The sequence below is a fragment of the Cyrtonyx montezumae genome, unplaced genomic scaffold (assembly GCF_038088225.1).
Source record: "Cyrtonyx montezumae isolate F1298 unplaced genomic scaffold, pur_monq_1.0 scaffold_15, whole genome shotgun sequence".
In the NCBI taxonomy this organism is placed as follows: Eukaryota; Metazoa; Chordata; class Aves; order Galliformes; family Odontophoridae; genus Cyrtonyx; species Cyrtonyx montezumae.
Genome location: NW_027071881.1, coordinates 1,576,152 through 1,601,112, shown reverse-complemented (window position 1 = coordinate 1,601,112; position 24,961 = coordinate 1,576,152). Strand labels below are relative to the sequence as shown.

Here is a 24,961-nt window from a genome sequence, read left to right as displayed (position 1 = left end):
AAGCATCAGTGTTTCTGTTCTGCTGATGCCCTTATCTGGGACTTGTAAGAATGAAAGGAAAATTACAAACTGCAGCGTTTTTCACAGAAACAAAGTTCCTGCTGACTAGCAAGCTTGACATGTCTGAGCTTGAGGTTCTTGAATGGATTTCTGCTGGGAACAACCTGGGCTTGCCCTGTTGTTTTTGGGCTTGGATGCCTGGCACCCAGCCTAGGACATCGCTGAGGTTTTAGACAGTGGTTTGCCCCAAACACCTTCAGCAGAACTTTATTACAACAAGGGGGAACGGAGTGTATGTCAGTCCCTGGGAAAGCTGAGTCATTCCTCTTCATGAAGGAATCTATCTCAAAGGTAATTATACAGAGATGAAAACAGTCAGTGACGAGCTCTGTACCAGCACTTTGAGTTCAGATTCTCATTTCATCCTGCAGAAGGATGAGTAATTCTAAATAGCTCTAAAGACGTTTAAAAGCACCCAAACCATGACAGACAGAATGCAGCAAATGAGAACAAGGTAAGTTATTATATGCTTTGTGAGCATATACAAAGCCCTGTTATCACGGGTACATTGGTACATGCATTATCATTGTGTGTGCACCAGTAATATGCTTTCTTCAGCATGGGGCATGGCTGGTGACAACAAGCCTGATCTTTTCTTTCCCCAGCAATACTGGAGGCTCTGGCAGTCTTTTCGTCTCTGAACTGGGTCAGAGTGTAATGAAAATAGAGATGCAGCAGCTCCGTGGCAGCTCTTTCAGCAGGAAACTGTTTATTCAAACGTACGTGGGACCACTTGCTGATGGGAGAAAAGTCTTCATCTCTACACTCAGGCAGAAAGCTAACAGCTCATGGAAGTGCTATGGAGGCAGGAGGAGAACCCCAGACCTTTCCTGTCTGGGCTGTCCATGGCCATAAGAGGGATTTGAACAGCCAGGCAGGCTTTTTTCTGCCTCCAGCACGATGTGCATAACTGTGCTTAACGGTGTGCTAGAGCTTGCTCATTTACAGGAAAGATCAACGAGCAGCTTCTAGTTAAACTAATGAAGCAGAGCTCTGAGGCACTTCTCAGACCCAGAGCTCTCCATGCGCCTCAGAAGAGTAGATGCTTTTGCACCTGAATGCATCTTTCTAATTAAAATGAAGTTTTATTATCGTATTCTGATTGAAATCTCGGCCCTGGTACGTGCTGATGGCATTGGCATCTCCCAAGTGAACCGCTGCCGAGTTCGGCAGAGGGGACGGCACTTAAGGTTGATTTAAAGCCTATTGAAGTGCATGGAAATATTTCCATTTTCTTTCAGGGATTTGGCTCGCTCTTCACAAGTGTAATTTGAAGCAGAGCCAGGATGTGGCCCAGACTTCATTTTAGAGGGAGTTTGGTTGAAGGATTTTCATGCTTTAAGGTTTGCAGTCACTCGAAGGCTGCCTGGTGACTTGCAGGTGTTTAAAAGAAAAAGGATTAACATGCTGGTATGACTTGCAAAAGCATGAACAGCCTCAGAGGAGCCCTTCTCCTGCATAACCTTGCTAGAGCAGAGGGACACATTAAAAGCAACCTCAGCACAGCATCTGGTGCTGCAGCAGTGGGCACTTTTTCCAACAGGTGTCTCAGAAAAATTTAGTATCATCCATTGGGCAGCAAGCAGGATGGGGTCTTCTGATTTTATGCTTTGTTTCCATCTCTTCTGGTTTTGTGTGCTTACAGGGAATTGCCTTATTTGTCATTTTAAACTCATACAGAACACATGAATGCCAATGAATCAGGCAACTAATAACAGTTGGTGTTGAAATCTAAACAAATGAACATGAGAGAAATGAGTCATCGTGACCCACAGACACAGCGCTGCTCATTGTTTTCCTCTGTGCTGTCCACTTTATACATTCTTGTTTCCAAAACTCATTATTTTGTTTGGATTTTGAAATGCTTTTCAGAAAGAACTGAAAAGTTTCCAAAATTGAAGTTCAGAAATGATCTAGTTGGTGATAATGTTTTGCTTTGATAAATCCGAATTTTGCTCCAGTCACAACTTCCTTCTTTCTTTTATTTCTTTTCTTTCTTCTTTCTTTTATTTATTGCAGCTCCTGAAATTAGTGCAGAGCTAAAGATACATCAGCTGTCCGTTCTGATGAATTTTAAATGCTCTGCTTCTTTTTTGAAAGAATTTCATTGACATCAGTGTGCTGCAAATTTTGTAAAGGTTTAGATCCTTTTGACTCAACTGTTTTGAGATATAATCAGACCTTTATATGCTGAATTCAGAGCAAATATCTGCAAGCTAAAGGATGAGAACAGAGCTGGGCACTCCACATCCATGCCATTTGTATTTTTGGTGTATTCATAAAGCCTTCTGGAGTAAAATGTCATGCACACGTACCAGAGATACCTAAAAACATCTATGCTGCTGCTGTGGGGCTTGTAGCCTCTGTAATGCATTTTTTAAGGAATAAAATAGAAGTAGCTGCTTCAGCAGAAAAGTTATTAGTGCTGGTGCGCCCTTGAATGGGGAGCTTCATATTTGGAAGGAAAAGCTGAAATGAGACTTTTTCAATTTTATGATTTTGTCTGTGGAGAGAGTCCTTTTAATCTCAATTTAATGAAAGCCAGCTCAAGATGTGTAAGTGTCTGTGTGAGTGCTTGGAACAGGCAGGGGAAAGGTTGAAGGGGGCTCCAATGTGAGATTACAGAATGACAGAATCACGGGAGTTGGAAGGGACCTCAAGAGATCATTGAGTCCAACCCCCTCTGCTAAAGCACGTACCGTACAGCAGTAATGGGGGGACTCCACCACCTCCCTGGACAACCCGTTCCAGTGCTCCATCGCCCTTACCATGAAGAAGTTGTTTTCACATGTTTGTATGGAACTTCCTATGTTCAAGTTTCAGGCCATCGCTTCTTGTCCTATCGCTATGCACCACCGCGAAGAGCCTGGCCTCTTCCATTTGCCTCCCACCTTCCTTTAAATATTTATGTTTATCAGATCTCCCCTCAGTCTTTCTTTATGCAGGCTGAACAGACCCAAGTTACTCAGCCTTTCCTCATAACGGAAGATGCTCCAAGCCCTGTGTCATCTTTGTGGCCCTCCACTGGACTCCTTCTAGGAGACGCCTGACTTTTTTGAACTGGGGAGCCCAGAACTGGATGTGGCATTTGAAATGTGGCCTCCCCAGGGCAGAGCAGAGGGGGAGGATTGCCTCCCTCAACCTGCTGGCCATGATCTTTGGATGCCATTGGCCTTCTTGGCCACAAGGACCCACTGCTGGCTCATGGCCAACTTGTTGTCCATCAGAACACCCAGGTCCTTCCCCACAGAGCTGCTCTCCAGCAGGTCATCCCCCAACGTGTTGTGATGCTTTTGATTATTCCTCCCCAGGTGCAAGACTTTACACTTGCTCTTCTTAAACCTCATCAGATTCCCCCCTGCCCAGCTCTCCAACCTGTTCACGTCTCGCTGAATGGTAGCACAGCCTTCTGGTGTGTCAGCCACTCCTCCAGCTTTCTATTTTCAGCAAACTTGCTGAGGGTGGATTCTGTCCCTTCATCCAGGTTCATCCATAACCTTTCCAGGGGCAGAGGTGAGGCTGACTGGCCTGCCATTTCCCGGATCCTCCTCCTTGCCCTTTTTGAAGACTGGAGTGACATTGGCTATCCTCCAGTCTTCAGGCATCTCTCTCATTTGCCAAGATCTTTTAAAGATGATGGAGAGCAGTTCAGCAATCACCTCTGCCAGTTCCCTCAGCACACACTGGGTGCATCTCATTGGGGCCCACGGGTTTGTGTGCATTGATTTTGGCTAGATGCTCTCTGGCCAGATCCGTCTTGACTGATGGAAGGTCTTCCTTTCCCCAGACTCCCTCTCATACCTCCAGGGTCTGGGATTCTCAAGGGCTTATCTTAGCATTAAAGACTGAAGCAAAGAAGTCATCTCTGCCTTCTCAGTGTCCCTTGTTACCAGTGCACCCACCTCATTTAGTAGGGGACCCACATTTTCCCTAGTCTTCTTTTTTTTTGTTGAAATACTTAAAAAAAAATGTTTTTTTTAACCCTTTACCTCCTTTGCAAGGTTTAATTCCAAGATGATGAGTTTCTTCTTCAGACGAGACAGTTTGGATTAGGGCTGAGTAACCGTCATACACTTTCTTGTTTATAAGAATGTGATAGTTCGTTTAGATAAATGACTTGGGAAACACTTCATAGACATGAATGAAAATGTGGCAGAATAAATTATCTCAGTGACACATCAGGAGCACCCATCTTTTTCAGTTTCTCCAACTAAAATAACTGAGAACAGTCTGGCCTTGTTAGTTGTTTACTGCTAATGAGCGATGTCTTTCATCCTCCTTTGCTCCTACTTAACGGCAGGGATTGCTTTTCCCACACTGCAGCCTGTTTACAGAGACGATATTTTGAATGTACTGATGAAAGTGCTGCTGTCAGGGACTTGCTGTCAGACTTCCCCATGCCGTGCAAAGCTCCACAAGCCATCAGAAGGCCCTGCACAGCAGATCACGTTGCCCTTCCCATTCCTATTGTGCCAGGACGTGTAAATCCTAAATGAGTAGATTCAGAATTGAGGCTAGCTGTGAGAAGGAGCAGGAACATGTTCTACATGGACCAGCACCACTGTAGAAGCTGTGATGCTCTACAGCCTTGAAATGTGAACTTGGCCACATTGACAACTCAATGAAGAGCCTAAAACTTGATGTTTTTTTGAGGACATAGAATCTGATGACAGACTTTTTCGACCCCACATGATCATATACATGCTCTGAGTTTCTGCTTGTGGAAGCCTGCCTCAGTATCGCCTTGCTGGGAGCTGCCATGAGTACTTGAGGAGCAGCAGTACTTAGGCTGGGTTTCCTGTCCTGCTCTAGCAAGTCTCTTGTTGCCACCAGGCATCAATGCCACCAAAGTTCTGTAGACTGATGGCAGTCACGTCTTGAAAACCCTCCTTTCCTTCACTGCTTCATGCAGAACATGGAGAGCACAACAGAACCATATGTTGCACCGTCCCAGCTGCACCTACACCTCTGGGGTTTCTGGTCCATCCGTCTGCTCCTATATATCCTGATTTCTCCTGGAAGCTCTCACTTCATCTTCTCTGCCCACACCTCCGCAGCCACTCTCTGGAGACAGCTGATGTGGAGGAGCTGTGGGAGCACTCAGTGAAACCTGGTTGTGCCTGCCAACCCACAGGATTTTCTGTCCTCCTCTTGTAAGAGAACTGTTCACATGAGAAAAAAATCAGGCTCTTCCTGGAGTCCTTGCTGTCTGGCTGTAATTGTGGGAGAGTGATCTGCTCCTCTCGTGCAGCCTGGCTCCTGTCCTTGCCTCCTCCATTCAGCCCTCCCCAGCTGTTGGAAGAAGAGCTGGAGGAAATGGCTTTCTAACAGGGCAGTGAGTCCAGAGCACAGATGTGTAATAAAAGGGAAAAAAACTCTGTTGCCAAGCAATTGCAGAAGAGCCACTCCGGCCTTGCACAGCAAAGCTGCTGAGAAGGAGCAGAGGCCCAAAGTCACCCTCCAAAGCTTTGCTGCTTCTCTTGGAGGCTGAAGGAAGAAAAAGGGAATTTTCTTTTACAGAGAACAGCCCTTTTTTATTTTTCTTTTCCCATGACACAGCATGCTCCAATTAAATCAAAGAATAATAATTAATTTATTTTTTTTTGCAGACCTCTCCCCCATCTCTTCTTTGTGGGCGCCAGCACAATCTGAGCATAGGTACTGAAAGGGATGGCCCTGTGCACTGGCTTCATCTTGAATCCCATAGAGCACCATGAGGAACATAGGCACAGTTCATGCCGTGCATGATGTATTGTGGCCATGCAGGAGCCCTGCCCTGGCTTTTGCGGACCCTTAGAAACAGTGAGCTGCTCTTCCCATGCCCACCCCAGGAAAAAAAGAAAAAAAGAAACATAAAAGTATCTGCAAGGGGTTAGTGAATAAAAGGCCTCTGCCTGCTGCTCCCTCCATCCCTGAGCCACAGATTGCCTGAAGCTGGGAAAGAGCTGGGGCCAGGTGTCACCATGTGCTTGCCCTCCTCTTCATTCTCACCCATGGATGCTGGCAGTGATTGCCATTGATGAGGCCAGAGGTAGTGTACCAAACCAGTTTGTTGCTTTTAGTCTTTGTGCAGTGCAGATAAGGCATAAATTGTTGTATGCGACACTGCGAAGGATGCATTTTTCCCCCTGGGGCAGGCACTGGTGGGCTTTGCCCTCCTGGGGCCACAGAAGCCATCCGTGCACTTGGTAGGGATGCCTGGAGTCAGACAAAAAGGAGAAGACAGAAAAGCTGCAGTCACTGTGTGCCTGCATGGGGATGGACACTCCTAGTGCATCTGGGGCATTCACAGCTAGAGCAGTGTGGTTGGTGTGCTGGTGGGTGTGGGGTGGGTGCCACCACCCCGGACAGCATGAAGTGCAGCCCCATTCTGGAAGAGCTGGAAAATAGCAGTTTTGCCTCACTGATGAATTTCTACATTGATTGTCTGTTTTCTGTGCCGTCCTAGACTTCAGCTGAATATCCTCTATGGAAATGTCTTATTAGAATGTAATCACCATTTTCATACTTCCTGGTTGCTTTTTGAGGCTTGGAGTTACGGAGAATGATAATTGGTTTCTTCGTGTTAGAACAAAATATCCAAATGTGTACTCCTAAGTGTATATACATATAAATAGATTAAAACATTCATTGTTTTCATCAACATGCTTCATTGGGAAAAGAATCCTTATGAGCTTTTTATTGCTCTCTAATAGCTATTCAGGTGACAGTCTGTCTGCAACCAGCATTGTGGGATTGTATCACTTCGACTGCAGTTATTTCTAATTGGCAAATCAAGGACAAGAGAAGTCAGGGAAGAATGGATAAGGACCGTGCTCCCTTTATTAAAGTGCAGTCATAGAATGGGGCTGTGCTGAATGAAATGTGGTGCCACTAACCAGGCTTGCAGTTCCTTCTGCAGGAATTGAGGGCATCATTATTCTACAGAGGCATTTATTTATTTATTTAGGAGGAAGAGTAAATTAATTAGTGCTTTTAAAAGGGGACGGAATATAAAAATAGAAGCTGATGGATATTAGATGCTCTTGAACAATGATTATGCCTTTAGGGAGTTAGAATAGAGGTTCTTAAAGCCTGTTAAATATTTGGCATGACTTGTGTAGATAGCAGGACAATGGAAAGTACAGAACTGTGGCAGACAAGGTGACATCAAATAAATAAACTGGATCCTGTCAGCTTGAGCACACAAAGGTGCTAATGTGTGATTTTGCCAAACCACTCTGCGTGTCATGCCAGATAAATACTGTTAGACCCTCATAATAAGTGAACTGAGTCGAGCTCCATTTCGGAGGTGTGTTGGTATCACTGGATCCGTAGCTTTAGCAGGATGCAGCTGAGCTATAGAGGGCTTTGGGGTGTGGTTGTTCAGTGCAGAGATTCACTTGAGATAGCTGAGTGTTCAGAGAAACTGGGCTTTTATTACACGTATGAATTGCTGAATATGTGTTCTTTAATATGTGGCAAAGTGCTTGCATTGCCTAACTGTCTTCTCTATTAACTCAGCTTCTCTGTTTTAAATTTACTGCAGATCTTTGATTGATTTAAGCAGAGTCTGACTTGTAAAAGATTCCTAACCATGTCTTCCTTGCCCACCAACTTGTTTGTATTGACCCAGCCACAGTTAACGTCCTTGCATGGAAGAGAAGGAAGGTATGCCCTGCTCCATCTCCCCTGCGTGTAGCTGTGTGGTCTAACTGAATCACACAGTGAATGTTCCCATCTACAGTATGGTCTAAGGAACCTAGAAGACATCTCAGACCAGGGTTTTAGTCTGCTCCCTGTGTGTAGACAGCTCACTAGCTGTCCAGATGCAGACTGCAAACAGGCAGGAAACAAAGTTCTTGTGTCTAACTTGAAGAAGTTCATGAAGGGCTCTTCTCCTCAACTGACAGTGCTCAGAGATGAGAAACATTTGAAAAACACTGTTGTGTAGATATTTAAATTTAAAATAGCCTGAGGAGTCCTACTGTACAGAATCATTCCTTATATTCCTGTCTTGAATGGACCACCCCACTGTGTCCCTAGGAGCCACCATGTGTTGTTACAGCCTCCCTCCTCACAAGATGCTGTCTGGTGAGACTGTACTATTAGTAGAAGGGAATAACTAGGGTAGGTAGCACAGCAATAACTTGTCAAGCTGCTCAGTGGAAGAGCCAAAATGATAATTCACAACTTTTCTACCCTAGCCTAGTGATATCCTCACAGGGATCTCTGTACATCTGTCTTAAGCATCTCTGCACAGGAGTTGCAGAATAATTCAGACTCAGACTTCTTGAGGGCTGTCATCCACTTCCAGCTCAATGCTGGCTGAGCTTCAAGGTTGGATCAGCTTGCTCAGGAATGTACCACAGGCTTCTCAGCCTCTGCATCCCAGTGCTGGGTGCTCCTGCTGTGCATCCTGGCTGGGTGAGATGAGTAAGGAGGGTATGTTTTCCTGTTCATAGCAGTATGGATAGTCTGAAAACAGAATAGTTACCGAACAAGAGCTCTCTGTAGGGTGCACATAAAGTTCTGCAGCCACAACTGGTGCCATGGGATGGAGAGGCTCCCGCTCTTCTATCTACCCTTATGCTACCAAAATACTCCCAGCATTATATTGTAAATACACCTGCAGGGGAAAAATAAGGAACTGGGGACATTTCAGGTTTTCATAAATACAAAGAAAAAAATTCAATCAGCCAAGTGTGTAGGCTGTGTGTTGTAACTTCTTCAGGAGGCTCTCGTGTGGACCCATCAAGTGCAGCCGTACTCTAGAGCGATTTGCAGCAGAGAGCCTTGTTTGTGTGTGTGCATGGCTTAACTTTCAGCCAGGGCTCAGGGCAGCAGGCAGACACTGCAGCAGCATGGAGACCTATCCAGCCATCCCTCCTGGGAATGTGACTGAAGGGACATCCTGCTAGGGTAGCCTGCATCCCTTCTGCCACACAGCAGCCACACGTCACTGAAGTCACCTGCAGGCAATGCAGAGCTGCTCTTTCATTGGTGTCTCACTGCCATTACGTTGCACTGACGAGGTGCAATATAATGAGCACAGCTGGTGTTTGCTGCATGAAAAGTCATTAGTGGTCATGCTCGGTGGTGTCTTTGCTGTGACCAGACCCCGAGGGACATAGAGATGAAGCAGAAGCTTTGTGGCCAGGATTTGAGGAGGGGAGGAGCAAACTGATGGAGTGTGGCTTGTGCAAACAGCCAAGGTCATCTTTCAAAACGATTTTAATCACTGCTATGGTGATGTGGTCCCGCAGGTCGATGGAACAACTTTCTGTGTGTGTTATAAGAGGACTTAATGCAAAGCAGCGTGCTTTCTGGGCAGCCACAAAGGACACTTTCTGCTGCAGGAGTGGGACGTGAGCACAGCTGAAGTGTGTGGCTGTGCTGGGAGAGGCTTGCTGCTGCTCTTCTGGGCATGAATGATGCAATCTCACATCTTCCCATGAAGCTGTGACTGTTCCAGTGGATTGGATCACCCTCAGCAGTTCAAATAAACACTGCCTCTGCAGGACTGCATATCCAAACAAGGCTTTGATCAGGGTTAGGTTCTACAGAGATAGCATTAATTAAGATTAGTATTAATAAAAATAGGAACACAGCTCTGTTTTTAGTCAATGCAGTTTGCATCAAAGGGAAAGCCCCACTCTGCATTAGATGTGGTTTAATTTCCATCCTATCCCCACTCGTTACACAGCCTCTGTCTTCTCGGCCATGGTTTCAGTGAGATAGTTGAAGATTGGTGCTGGCTGCTGTGAGCAAATTCAAGTCCTCTGAAACCACAGAGCATGCACCCATTGTACTCTCACACCAGAGAGATGCGGTGGTCTTTAGTAAACTGACATGTAACCATGAGTGCAAGCCCATGCCACTTGTAATGGAAACTGTTGAAGATGAATGAGTGGATCCAGGTGGGCAGGCACCAGAGTAATTTGGTGCTCTTGGAGTAGCTCATGTCTACTTCAGTCATCTGCACTGCCGTACCATCCTCACTGCTATCCCCAGCCCAAGGCTTCCAGACCTCAAATCATAATTCCAGCTCAGTGGCTGATCTGTACCAAAGGGAAATGGCTCTGGAGCTGGCCAGACTTGAAGGAGTGGCATTGAACAGATGACGGTGCTGATGAGCAGCTGGTAGGAGGCTTTTCATTTTTGAGAGCCTTTGCACAATGCTTCACCCACACATGTGCCAGAACTTTAAAGGAGTTTTTTAGTGGAGGTCGAAGGCTGTCTGTGACAGTCAGTTATCAGCAGTTTTGCTGATGATAGCTTCAGAGCCACGGCAATTGCTCGGGCTTTAAACTTTCACACTTGCTTTGAGTTGCAAAGTATTCATTATTTCAAAGCCTAAGATGACTCCGTTGAAGATGGGATTTTAGCATTGCCTTAGAAAATAAGCAGATGGCAGAGTGAATGGCAAAAATATGACAGAGCGGCCCCAGTCTCTAACCATCTGGTTTGGACCTTATTTTCAGATTTTAAACTTGCACACATTAAGTCTGTCTGCAGCATACGTGGTGCTGCAAGGGGGAGTGTGCTGAGAAGTAGCATGCAATAGCCCACGGAGCTCAGTGACACAGGCAGCTGGCTATTCCCCTCTAAAACAAGGGCCAGATGACAGCTAGCTTACAAATTTAACTTGCCCTTCACATGCTGCCCATAGCTAACTGCTAAAATGACAGCCTGATTTCTGCACCAAAGAGTGCTGGACATGGGGCAGCTCCTCAGGGCAGTGAGCACAGCCCTGAGCGGTTGGAGCTCAAGGAGCTTTTGGACACTGCTCTCAGACATAGGGTTTGGGTTTGGGTGGTCCTGTGTGGAGACAGGAGTTAGACTTCATGATTTCCGTGGGTCCCTTCCAACTCTGAATATTTTGTAGTTCTGTGATTCTACCATTCTGTGTTTCTGTGATTGAACTAAAATGCGGTGCTACGGTTTGTAATGGTGCATTTTTTGGAGTAAATTCCCATTGTCCCAATGAATCTCCCCCCTTGGAGATTCCCCGTGGCAGAATGTCAAGGGACTCTGTGTGTCAAGGACAGATAAAGCCCTTTGAAGCCCCTCCTAATAGGAACAAAATCCAAAACTGAGGGAGGGAGCCATAGGGAAACCTGACAGTCTGTTTCAATGCTCGTGTTTGGCATTCTTACCAATCCTAATGAATGAGAAAGACCGTAGCATAAGCATCTGAGAGCCTAGAAAGCATTGTCGGTCTGAGTTAGAGCTCTGACAAGGCACAGCATACCGTGTGCGTCTGTATGTGGTGTATGGGCATTCACACCAAATAACAGACACTGCATACATTTCCTCCCTCAATATTTGCACGTTCTACTTTTAAACTCATTAGCTGTTCTTTTTGATGAGTTACTCGAGCAATTTTCTGCAGAAAGGATCATCTGGGTTGCATTAAATCCTATCCATCTACAAGTATCTGTGTCGGAGCTCGGCTTCCTTCCAGCGCCTCCGCCGTCAGTGTCTGATGAGAGGATATCTGTAATTACCGATCACAAAAGCTGCAGCCATGATACGCTGGAGTTAAGACGACTGGAAGGAGCTCGGTGAGCTGTCAGCTCTAGCATGCACTGCCTCTCTCTGCATAAATAATTCCGTTTCAGAACTGCCTCTTATGGTTAAACTGCTACACGACACCTTCCCCCTTCTCCTGCCGCTCCCCACGTGGAGCTGTGTGAGTCCGGAGAGCTGTCTGAGGAGAATTTTCTCTAGCAGCTTTCCGTGCATGAAAATTAGATCAAAATTCCCTTGAACTGTTTATGCTGTTTTATTTTTACAGCTTTGACAAAGGTGGTAATAGGAGAATGTGATGAAGATGCTTTTGGTGTGTTACCGGCAATAAAAACCAAAAATGAGCAACCTCCAAGTAGATGAGGGTCAAATCCTGTAGGTAAGGCTGTGTCTTAGAAGGGTGTAAAGCCCAACATGGTCGTTGCCTTCCAAACGGGCTTACAGGTATTGTTGATGCTAGTTATAGGCACTTGTCTTTTATGGGTCTACATAATAATCTTTGCATTACGCTATTACAGCATAATCAGGTCCCTGTCATGCTGCCAAGACTGATCAGGTAACATCAGTGCACTGAGGAATTTTCACACTGATCGTATTATGAAAGACACAGGTTTATACCACAATAGCTGCAAAACACTTCAGCACATCATTGGACCTCCACACTCCATGGCGATGCTGGGCTCAGCCAGCAGGAGCCAGTGGCACAAGCCTGGGCTCCATCCAAGGCTGGGACTCAGGTGAGGGCATCTCTGCAGATGCAACAGGTAACCCCAGTTGCTGTAGTTTAATTTTAAAGTAATTAAAGTACCCATCCTGATGTGATGAGAGACGAAATGCCCTTTTTTCACAGTGGTTTTTTTGTTGAGCCTGGAGGCTGGGGACACATGCCTTGCTGCTAATCCTCCTCTGCTGTGCTTTGTGATTGGAGTGTCTTAAATACAGCCTCCTCTCAAACCCATTCTTACACACCTTATCTGGTGATGAAGCCCAATCAATACCCATTGTACCCAGCAATGATGCACAATGTAGAACAGGTTTTGTTGGATTTGACGGAGGAGCACAGCATAAATTTTTCATTGGAAAAGCCTCAAGTTTGAGCAAACACAGTCACAGTGTGGATGTCTCATTCTCCTTGAACTGTGGCAGCACAGAGAAATCACTGCTTCACATTGACGTGAAGCTTGTTTTATTCTAGCATCTCCAATATGTCAGATGTTAAACTATTTATGTTCCACACAGAGTTAAGAGGGTGGAAACCATCACTGTTACACGGTGTTGCTGTAGGTTAGGATTTGTGGAGTGAATTTCGCACCTGGGTTCCGCTTCTGTTTGGCATTTCTAAATGGCTGTGATAGCAGGAGTACATTTAGTAGTCTCAGCAGAAAAGCTGGGACATTTGGACACTGGATAATCTGGATATGTCTGGTCTTGGTTTGGTACAGCAGAGACAGGAACCTGTTCTAAGTCCTGATTTTCAAGAGGATAATACGTGAGAAAAGGAAATAAAAAGAGATAGTTTATTGTTTTAAACAGCCGCAGATCTTCTTGTCGCTACTATTCTCTGTCTCAGTGTTGTCTGAGATGATCAGGTCAGGACAGGTTCTGTTCAGGACAGATAATCATCTTTGAAATCAGTTATCCTCTTGGAAGGAGTTCCTGTGGCCTCATGATGGAGAGAACAAACCAACGCTCTGAGCAGCAGAATTCCTTTTTCCCATCTGCAGGATGCAGAACCCCTTCCACCTCACATGGAGGTTTCCAAGGCAATCTGTCTGTTGGCTTGAACTCGTGTCAAGATTTCCTTCAGGAAGAAGGGTTTTTTTGGCATCCATCAGTTGCCCCTACCCACACAGAACCACAGAATTGTAGGGGTTGGAAGGGACCTCTAGAGAGCATCGAGTCCAACCCCCACCTCCCAGGCATCCCAACCACTGAGCCCAACCTCCCCACATAGGGTTGCCTTTTTCCAAAGGCAGTGCCTGGTGGTTGGCCTGGTGTGTAGGAGCAGCACTGCACCTTTGCTGGATGGCAGCAGCACAGTGCCTGTGAAGGTTCACTGCTTTTAGGTAAATTCTCTCCTCCAATGGGATCTGTGAAAATCCACATACCCAGCCTAAAAGACAGCCCTCTTCAAGGAGTGTTTGTGTCCTCCTGCGGAGGTTATGAATGCTGCATTGTTCTGCAGTAGAAAGAAAGTGTTCTTTTACTTCCCCCCTCTCCGTGTGATGCCTTAATTCATTTTCATGTAATTTTACATTTCTTCTCCAGTTCTTTTTACAATTGGACAGCAGTATTCACAGCAGCACTTCAATGATGATACGGCATATAACATACAGGCAAACATTTTAAATGTATGTATATCAAGAATAATCCAGCTTGCTGGTTATGAGAGTCTTGCAACTTTGGGTACAGGGGTTTGCAGGAAAGCTTTCTTCATCTCGTTGCTGACCCTTCTTCTGCAGCACTTTCATGTTGGCACGAAGGCATGGGTGCCAGAATGGGAACAGAACGGACAAACTGCCTCAGCCACACAGCGAGAAATGTGTTGGGGAAAGTGTTTCTGTTTGACAGGAATCATTTGGATAGAGAGACCCTATCTCAGGGCTGTAGAAGGGAGCTTGTGGGGAAATTAGTATTTCTTTGCCATCTTTTTATTTATTTATTTATTGCTGTTTCTCAGTTTTATTATTTAGGCCTTTATTCTAATGTGTTTTTATTATTTTAGCTTCCCTGGGTAATTGTGTTTTTCCCTTAACTAAGGAAGTTGCTTTTAAAAGAAAAGGAGAGGAGTGAAGATAAGACAAAACTGTTAAATGGGAAATCTGTTGCTAATTAAAGTACAGTTTTGCTAATCACCTTAGAATTGAACTTATCAGCTGGAAAAGACTGGAGTTTGTGTACTGATAGTTAGGAGCATTTTTTGCTGTATCCTTCTGTCACAATACATTCGGAGATTAGAAGTTTACCTTGCAGACTTATCCTGACACCATTGGACATGATGTCTCTTTGCATTAACCACAGGCAGGCTCGAGCTGTTCTAGGATATATTTCAGTCTGAATACTGAAAATTTGGCGAAGTTATAAGCAAGGAAAGTCAGGATCCTGTAATGGGAGCTGTCAGTGTGCATTATGGAAGTCTCGGAGAGCCGCAGCCAGAATGCCACGTTCAGGACCCCGGATAGCCGCTGTCCTTCTGACTTTTTATTATGATGATTATTAATGATGTCCCAGTGGTGAGGAGGACACACGGCGTTATGTAAGGCATTGCCCAAGCAATGGGATGTTTTTTTCTCACGTGGATGAAGATGATAAGAGAGGAGAAGGTGCTGCGTTGGGACAGGACCAAACTTTTCTTAGTATGCATTAAACCGTTTTCAAAGTGAATTGGTTTCAGTCCCATTCTTGAGAAGGAACCTTATAGCAAACCTCGAGATGTGATACTTCATGAGCCCACTGGAGAGGACGGACAATGCCCTGAGTGTGGTGTAGCACAGGACAGGCTCTCAGTACCCTCCTTTATGGGTGGCCTAGGTGACCTTAGAGGTCTTTTCCAACCTTACTGATTTGATGATGCTGTGATTCCTGCAGGCAGAGCTCCTCTGGGGCTCTCGTTTCCACCTGGCTGGCTTCGATGATGGCACACAGATTGTCAGAAGTCCTTTTGTTTTTTAAATAATGCTCCTGGAGGGGTAATTGCTGCTTTTGGCAGACAGGAGCAAAGCAAATTGGTGGTTGCAGTGAATTTTGGAGAGCAAAGGGGATCGTGGACAGTAATTGTTCCTAACTGCATAGCACTTGGAAAACTGTTTCTGTGATCTGCTGCAATGAGCTGGTCAAATGAAAAGGGGGTTTTCTTAGCAGCACAAAGGGCTGTCTGTGTGCTGCACTTTGCACACTCCAGCCCATTCTCCCTCCTCAACCAGCAGGGCAGTAGCAGTGGAGGACACGTGCTTCCTGCAGTGCTGCTGAGCTCTGCACCTACTGACATCCCAGCCATCACTAGGCATGGAGACACGTTACATGCTCTTCATGAGCAGTGAGAGAACAGCTCTGATTTTGCAGAACACCTGCAGGCTGATGGCAGGGGAGATGCTGGTGCCTCGTCTGGGAGGTGGGGGAATGCTTTACCTTGAATATCGCAATGTACTTGCACACTCATGCACAAGAGAAAATCCTGCACCTCCCTCAAAGCTCTACTGCAGCACTGCCCCACACCAAATTTGTTCCCCCTTTTGGCTGTTCCAGTGCAGGTCAGCATGATGTTGGCTATTTTGTCAGTGCTTTCACACCTCTGGACACCTTTCTTCTTCCCTGAGGGTGATGGGAGAGCAAAACTGGGTCACCCCATCCCTAGAGCAAGGCTATGGAAGCTTGCACTAACCAAGGGCTGCCTCCCAAGTGGGCAAACACTTCTAGAAAGTAGTTGGCTGATGCTGTTTCGGCGACACTCACAGATTTCACTGCCTGAGAATCGCTGGTTTTCCATGTTGAATTCTTACAGCTGTCATCTTTTGCCTGGGAAGGACAGGAGGGAATGCCCTCAAGTCGCACCAGGGGAGGCTGAGGTTGGATGTTAGGAAAACCTTATCCAAAAAAAGTGGTCAGGTGCTGGAGCAGGCTGCCCAGAGAGATGGTGGTGTCACCGTCCCCAAAGGCGTTCCAGAGCTGTGGAGCTGTGGCATTTGGGGGCATCATCCAGTGGGAGAAATTGGTGTTAGATGGGTGGTTGGACTGGATGATCTTAGAGATCTTTTCCAACCCCCACGATTGTATGATTCTGTGAAAACACGCCAAAGTTCTCCTGGTGATGGGTTTCTTTTCTGTTTGTTTCTCTGGAAATGCTTTAATAGAATTTAGTATTAAGTGTTTTTTGTTTTTTTTTTTAAACCCAGGCATCATTCTGTACATTTGATTACTCCTGTGTGTAGACGGATGGAGGAGCAGTCACTGAGTCACTGTCATTTACTGGAGGGGAATGTTCTATTTATAATTCTGCATCTCTTTACGGGTGGATGAATGGCAAGCTAATAGTCATGGTGAAATCTGAATGTCAGAAAACAAGGGGAAACTTGTGACTTGTTCCTCATTATTTAACCTGCTCTATTACACACTCCATCTTGAGTCTTCAGGATGTCTCTACACACTCCATGCGTGTTTTATGAATGGATATAATTGTTATTTGTTCCATTGTAGCAAGCAGTGTGAAAGATTCTGCCAAATTAAAGGGGCTAAACATGAATTAATATACAATAACTTTTTTTTTTTATTGGTCTCGAGTGCTTCTCTTGATTACCCATCTCCTAAGAAACATGGACAACTCCATAAGGAATTAGCAGAAAAAAAATCCTGCTGGACTAATTGCCTATTCAAAGCTGTTAGTTGCAGTAGGTAGAGTCCCCTAAGGGACTGCAGCTTTGTTTGCTATGAATAAGAAAAACCTTATTCTCAGCGTCTTCTTATTAAATATTTTTTGGTGCAACAGAGAGTTGCTTAAAGAAACAGTAATGAAGGTTCCCAAATGAGTTGCTGACAACAGAAAAGAATCTGCACTATGGGTCTGAGCACCTGAGGACCTGTTCACCTGTATGCCAGCAGGGCCAGGAACTCACTGCCACGTGGGAACAAGTGACATCTGGGCCCACAGTTTGCTTCAATGGGGACAGCAATCCCAAGGTGGCACAGCCCCTCCCTGTGTAATAGCCCCATCTTCTCTTTGTTCCTGTTGCTGCCAGCAAAAATGTTGTAAGAGCCGTTAGATTTTTATCTCTCTAATGACAATGTAAGATTTACTTACGAGATGGTAGAAGCATTGTGGAGGGTTTTTTTGTATTATTTTTTTTCAAAAGAAGTGCCTTTTTTTGAATTAAGGTTTCATTGATGTCTCTGGCTCGTGGATACATAGATAGTCACTCCCGTTTGCAGCACTTTCTGTTTATTACAATATATGCATTTCAAGATGATTTGCACAGATATTCCAGAAATATGAGGAGCTATCTAGCATAAAACCATGTGAATTATTCAAACAAAACATAAAAGACAATATTACATTCCCACTACCCGAAGCAAGCTGGCTGGAAGATGGCATTTCGACTACATGATGGCTTAAAACTTTTGAGAATGATTATTTTGATCTCAGATCAGGACAAATTCTCATGCACTCCCCCATGACACCAGGAGGGGATGTGAGGGTTCCTCGGAGCAGTTGAAATATTGCCATTTCATAATTCAAAAGGGCAGCTGACAGAGCAGTTTCACCTTTCCTATTGTGATTTCATTAATATCTCATGTGTGTCATTTGGATGTTGTTAGCACAGGAAGCTGCACGTATTTGGGGTTTGGGCACAACACATCCTTGGCTAGTTGTGGAAATGCCTGCATAGTGCTGCTCTCCCTGGACTCCTTTTTCTGACCCCTGTGAGGTAAATGGGCTGAGTTTGGGTTGTTTTGGTAAGGCAGTGGGGGCCTGGAGGCTCCTCATCGTGCCAGGGAGTGTACAGAGCAGGTTGATAACATTTAGGGAACGCAGATGGGAATAAAGGTGGTGAGCCTGGATAAGATCCCAGAAACACTGGGTGTTACAACAACCGTGCAAAAGGATAATGCAAAGCAAACTGCAGAATAGGCAAAACTGGGATTATTAGGCCTGGCTGGCATATGTGTTTATAATGATTGCCCAGTGCCTGGTGTCCTTGCTGTGGATTTTTAATCTAAGGAACTTCTTGGTGAAGGCAAACAGGCAGTGAAGAACTCAGGTATGGCGAGTCATTCTGCACATTCCCTTTGTGTCTGAGAAAAATAAGCTCTCAAAATATTTTATTAACTTGTAAACTGTGATTTAAGGGAATTTTAAACAGCATGTGAAAGAAAAATAATGAACAAATGTTTTCAAGAGGGAGAAATCTGTCCCTGCCATATGTTTCTCTGAGTCATCCCTTTTGCAGAAGGAGCTCTTGCAATTGTTTCAGTTATTCCAGGCACTAATCCTTTTTATTTAGTGGAAGCATCTCTGCAAACTCAGCACCTCATCCTACAACACAGTGATACCAACGCACCAAAGGCAGAGTGCATTTTGCTGTGGGCACAGGCTAACCTCTCCCTCTGGCTCGGTGCTGAGCAAAGTCCAAACACGGCCACAGGTTTGTATTTGCAGCAAGGTGATGAGATACTGTGTGCTATAGAAACCACAAAACCTTCTTTCTCTTGGATTTGCTCGCAGACCTTTTGTCGAGGCCCCTTTGCTGATGGAAGTTCTGCCTGCTTTCGTTGCAGGTGTGGCTGTGCGGTGGCAGCATGGAAGTCTTGCCCTGCTCCAGGGTGGCCCACATCGAACGCAAGAAGAAGCCCTACAACAACAACATAGGTTTCTACACCAAGCGTAACGCCCTGCGAGTGGCCGAGGTGTGGATGGACGACTACAAGTCCCATGTCTACATCGCATGGAATTTGCCTCTGGAGGTATGGCCATTGTGCCCTCCTCTTGAGTTTTTGCTTCGCTGGGTTAAAATATTGAACTGTAGAGGATTTAGTGCTCTCAAGGAAAGAACTGCCTTAAATACTTTGCATCACATCCTTCGCCATGGAAGCCATGAGGACTCTTGCAGCTTTGATGGGGATGCTGCAGCACCAGCAGAACTTGAGGGAATTCTTACAGTTGCCATCAGGTGTTTTCATTTTAGTTTTCTCAGTGTTAAACCTGCAGTGTAGTATTTATCTTCCCATTGAGTGTTTACACAGCATGAGTTTATGTCATTACACTGAATCACAGAATCAGAGAATCATTAAGGTTGGAAAAGACCTCTGTGATCACCGAGTCCAACCCCAACCCCACCGTGCCCACTGCCCACGTCCCTCAGTGCCACATCTCCACAGCTCTGGAGCACCTCCAGGGACAGTGATCCCACCACTCCCTGGGCAGCTGTGCCACTGCATCACCACTCTTTCTGAGAAGAAATTTTTCCTTTTCTCCAACCTGAACCTCCTCTGGCACAACTTAATGCCATCACCTCTTATCCTATCACTGTTATGTGGGAGAAGTGGCCAACCCCCACCTCCCTATAATCTCCTTTCAGGGATGATTGATTATGGCATTGTGTGTTGCTCCACAGTTTGTGCAGGTCCATGTTGTGTGCAGGCAAACTCAGGTCCTCCCAGCACTGGGAAGGATGAGGCCAACAGTGCTTAGGAACCAAGGTGAGGGGTCAGAGGCTGGTGGCTCACAAAAGGAGATGCCCTCCCAGCAGCACCATGTTTGTACAAGTGCTCCAAGCTCTGATGGTTATATTTACTTCCAAATAGAAATTTTTAAACTTCCCCAGATCTGACATTATTTTTCATGTAAATCCTGCCTTGTTGCAGGATGGTGCATCTTTAGGAAGCTGTGGGATTCTTCAGGATGCTCAGGAAACAGATCCTACATGTGAATCTCTCTAGGTGGTTCCCTACACTTCTGCACAAAGATCTATAAGCTCCAGGAAGATTTCACATACATCCACAGCTGCTGTTGGCTTCTGGTCTTTGAGCAGGTGATGTCTAAATCACAAAGCCCAAGAGCATCTCTTGGATAGGAATGCCAAGACCCCCTGTAATAACGAAGTACATACACTGTCATCCTATTGGCAGTGGAAATAAGCACTCCTTGCAGATCCCACCCCATCTGGGAGCTGCTCCAGGGTCCTGCTGCAGCAACCTGCCTTCTGGCAGCATGATGCTTCAGGGCATTTTGAAAGGCATTAGCGGGAGCTGCGGCTGCTGGAGGAAAGGTTACATCTGGGGAGGTTTCCTGGCATTTAGAGACACAGTAGTCACAACTTTGTACTGCATTAGAGAACAACAGATACCTGGGAAAGGTTGTTAACTGCCCATGCTTCTGGTCTGCCCTTATGAGGGTGGTGGGAAGCCCTGTATTGTTTGGGTTTTTTTTTTTGTTAGGAAATAGATGAGTGGGGAGGGAAGGTGATGCTGTTTACCCAGTGTGTGGCAGGAGGGCACAGATCCCACACATCTCTGAAAAGGCAGCACCAGGACAATGGGTCATAGTGTACCCTAAATTGGAAGGGACCCATCGAGTCCAGCTCCTTGCTCCACACAGGACCCCCTCAGAATCCTAACCCTATGTCTGAGATCGCTGTCCGAATGCCCTGGGGAGCTGTTCCATGCCCACTGCCCTCTGGTGCAGAACCTTTTCCTAACCCCACCTGGCCATCCCCTGATGCAGCACCAGGTACTGAATATTCCAGTCTCACACATTCAGATCTCAGCCTGTCCTACCTGTCTACACTGAATCATCTTTATTTCACCTGTGAGCTACCAGTCACAGATTAAAATGGTGTCTTCTCTAAAGCAGAGTGAATAATTCATTAGGAGATCATTACAAGCATTGTAATGGAAAATTGCTTTCCCAGCTGTAGTTAATGATCACTGGAAGAGAAAAGAGCAGGAGCTAAAATAGAGTAGAAACCCAGACAGTTGGAGGAAGAAGTGGCTGCTTTGTGCCTTTGACTTCCTTCACCTGGCTGCTGCATTAGTTCCCCAAATTCTGTAATGAAATAAAAGGTTAGAGATGGACTGCTCTCTTCAGCTCCTGCCCCTGTGAGTTCATTCCTCCTGGGACAGACGGTGCAGCTCTGTGTTCTTTTAAATCAGCGTGAGCAGTGGGGTTCCTCCACGTCTCCAGGGAGGCTCTTTCACTATGCATTTGTCCAAATTGTCAAAAAAGGGTTTTGGTTGTTTTTTTTTTTTGAGGTTCATCCTCTGTTCTCCCATGGTTTTTATCCTTTGTTCTTAGCTATTGGCTTCTCTTCTATTTGAATCTTAAACCATTCCCTTTGAATATATATATATATATATATTATATACCTTTCTAATCATGTCGTCCTCTAAAATACCTCTTGGAAGAGTGTCCTATAGAATCACAGAATGCCTTGTGTTGGAAGGGACCTCAAAGGTCGTGTAAGGGAAAGGGTTTTGGTGCTTGGTGCAGACAGGGCTTTGCTTTCCCAGGACTGAGCACACAGCCATCTTTTAAACCCCAATATACATTTGCTGTTAAGCTCTTCTGAAAATACACTGTGTCAGTACCTAAGTGGTAGGTGAGATCTTTTAAAAATAGCATGGCACCGTGCCTTTTGATAAACTCCATCATTTTCAGACTGATCCAGAGTCAGAGGGGATTAATGCGAAGCTTTGTCTCTGCCATGTTGCACTTCTCATGTTTCCTCGCAGGACCAAAGTGTATCTTGTGTCAGTCTGGTGTCTGATGTGAGAAGGCCTTCAAACCCTGTCAGAGAAGTGTCTCCTTCTGTTTGTGGCTGTGAAGCCTCTGTCCGAAGTCAGACTTCTCTGATGATGATTTCAGCCTTGGATGCACCTGCCAAAATTTCCTGGCACAGCTTCTGTGTGAAGTTATTCCACCTTTGGCAGTTTCCACGTGGATTGGAAAGAAACATGAAATCAGTGAAGTGCACTCATCTTCTCTTAAAGAGCCATTCAGTGATGTGCTGTGTCTCTCATTTTTCAGAATCCAGGTATCGACATCGGGGACGTCTCTGAGAGAAAAGCCTTAAGGAAGAACTTGAAGTGTAAAAATTTCCAGTGGTATCTGGACCACGTTTATCCAGAAATGAGAAGATACAACAACACTGTTGCGTATGGCGAGGTAATTAAGGCTGATACATCCTTAGATGAGACAGGAAATATTTACAGTTGGTGAGGCTCTGATGAGAAGTAGCCTCGAAGGATTTGAATGTGAATCAGACCTTACTGTTTCCTGGTAGCTGTATAAATGTTTATAAATCTGTTCACAGTTGCTTGTGAAAACTTGTGTTGGGATCTATTTCTAATCTTGGAGACCGTATACAGTAAAATGTTTTAATATGGTATTTACTGAGTTGACACACAAAGCTGTGTGTGTTGCCTATTGAGTGCATGGATTATGCAGCAAATGTGTAGTCATTTTATAAAACCCTTTGACTTAACCTCAGCCTAATATCTTACGTGGTCTCCATAGGGTATAATAATACATTGTCACGGCAGCTTAAGGCTGAGATAAAGCAAGGAGACTTAATTCAATCTCCCTTGGCTTTGAGACAGTACTAGGAATATAAAAACAGGCAGCTAACAGCATTTTGTTGCTATGGGTCTCATAGAACAGTGGCAGTTCAAGAAGGCTTCTCGAAACACATCTTGAGCACTCCAGATGGGCATCAGTTTTAAGAAAGTTTCCTTATTGGATTTACTTCATAGCTTCAAGGCACCTGCCCCAAACCAAGCAATATTTTAAAGGCGTTATTTCATTTCAGTTGACCTATGTGATGAAATTGGAGGGAGGACATCTCTTCCTTCACAGACCTGGTTTGTAGCATGAGCCCTGCACTCTCGTGCTCCCTCTAACGGGTGTCTGTGATTACTTAGCCATCAGCTCTGCATCTCCTCCTCCCTGAGACAGTTTAACAGGTTTCCTTGTGCTACCTGGACATCTTTTTCCTCCCTTATTGAACACTCTGGGATTCTGATGAAATAGGAACGATTCTGCATTGATTTCAGGCTCCTGACAATGTGCTGAAAACAGTCTAAAAATACATTTGTTACTATCACGCATGACCAAATGAAAACACTGCTCAAGGAAGCTGGCTCCTTTGACTGGTGATTATGATATAAAAATAGTCACCATTACGCCCATGTTTAAAGAAAACATATGGCACAGTAAACTTTTCTCTGCCTGATTATGCCCATTGATACATAACACCACATATTCTTTCCATGGCCAGAGACGTGGCAGCATACCAGTCCCCAGCTTATGTCTGAAGAGGCAGGACAATTAAACCACTCAGTCTTTATTTCTTACAGCTTCGAAACAACAAGGCGAAAGATGTCTGCCTTGACCAGGGCCCACAGGAGAACCACACAGCAATACTGTACCCGTGCCACGGCTGGGGACCGCAGGTGAGGAGCCCACGTGTGCAGGGAGCAGAGCTGGAGGGATGGAGGATGGAGTCTGGACGTGCAGTGTCTGCTGGCTTCAGTCTCAAATGTATAAGGCCTGTCTTTTGGTGAAGAAAACAAAACAACTCACATAAAAAGATGTGTTTTCCCAGCTCCTCTTAGAGCTATTTTTCTGGATTACCATAATTGCAGCAGAGCTGTGAGTAAAAGTGTAATTTGAAAACATCTTCTGGGCGAGGGTAAATAATTCTGAAAGCAAATGGCCAATGAGCAGAGCAGGGCACACACAAGAAGAGCATTTGAAGACTGTTTCTTTCTCTCTTATCTGACGGAGTAGAAACGAACCAACTGAAATAAGAAAACAAATAGGGCTTTTTGATAGGATGATAATTAACCATTTCAGCAGGGCTGGGCCTTAGCATAGCATTAGTTTCCTCGCACTCCCTTGGCCTCTTCAGAATCTTAGGAGCAAACCAGAAGCTTCTTATCCTAATTTCAAGCTCATTCTGGATCAAAATTCATTACAAGATTCATATTCAATCTTTTGGAGGAACAGTGGATGTGTCAAATACTCAGAGATAGCAGTGACAGATTTATTTGTCCTTCTGTGTAGTTTTATTTTTCATAGCATTTGGAAAAGAAAGCAGCAGAGGAAAGCTGGTAGCTCCATAGCTGTAGTGCTGGAAGAAAACAGGCATCGCTTGCTTTGCTGCTGCTGGTATCTGCCAACAGCAGACTCTGAGCTGTACTCCCATGATCTGCAGGATCTGGGTTAACTTAATTTTTCCCTTCTGTTTTTCCTCTTACCGATGCCCGTATCCTCACTTCAGTGGTTTGCCTAAATTGTGAGATTTCCTTCCTATTTTTCTTTCTGTGTGCCCACTAGTTGTCATCTCAGCATGCAGTTCCCTTATCACAATGCCCTTCTCCCATCCGGTCTTGAAGGAGAAAATATAACAGGTATCCATTTCCCACGTAAATGCTGTGCAAATGTAGCCAAGATGCAGGGTTTGCAGGTAACAGGTTCTGAAACGGGACAAGCTCCTTTGTAACATGGCTGTTTCTTCCATTTCTCCTTTGGAAAGACTGTGGCCACCATCAAACCCGGAAACTTTTCCTTGCTGCTGTGTCTGTCAGGCATCTTGCTACTGAAGGAATTACATCCACTGATCTATTTAGAAACTTGGGCAGAAGTGTACCTTCATAGCTGTCTGATCACTGGGGGTCTGGTCTGAAGCCATGATCTGTGCTCTCTCAAAGGAATGTGGGAAGAGGCACTCAGGAGCAGCCCCATGACACCTGGCGTGGTGGGATAAGTCCTGCTAACTACTCTTCATTTCCATGAGGCCTAGTCTGACACAGGCAGCTTAGTGCTGATTTGGGTGAGGTTAGGGGAGACAAACTCATCCTGTTGTGCTGGATGCTGAGCTGGCTGTGTTGAGGGCATAAA

General features: G+C 45.2%; 1 protein-coding gene across 1 annotated transcript in view; it reads left to right on the top strand.

Moving 5' to 3' along the window:
• Positions 1-24,961, top strand: part of GALNT17 (polypeptide N-acetylgalactosaminyltransferase 17) — a 180,157-nt gene that overhangs the window by 146,622 nt on the left and 8,574 nt on the right. Inside the window, exons 7-9 of the mRNA XM_065731702.1 lie at positions 18,841-19,026; positions 22,088-22,225; positions 23,416-23,511. Of these exons, the coding sequence (XP_065587774.1) occupies positions 18,841-19,026; positions 22,088-22,225; positions 23,416-23,511 (420 nt within the window). The remainder of the gene's footprint in view (positions 1-18,840; positions 19,027-22,087; positions 22,226-23,415; positions 23,512-24,961) is intronic.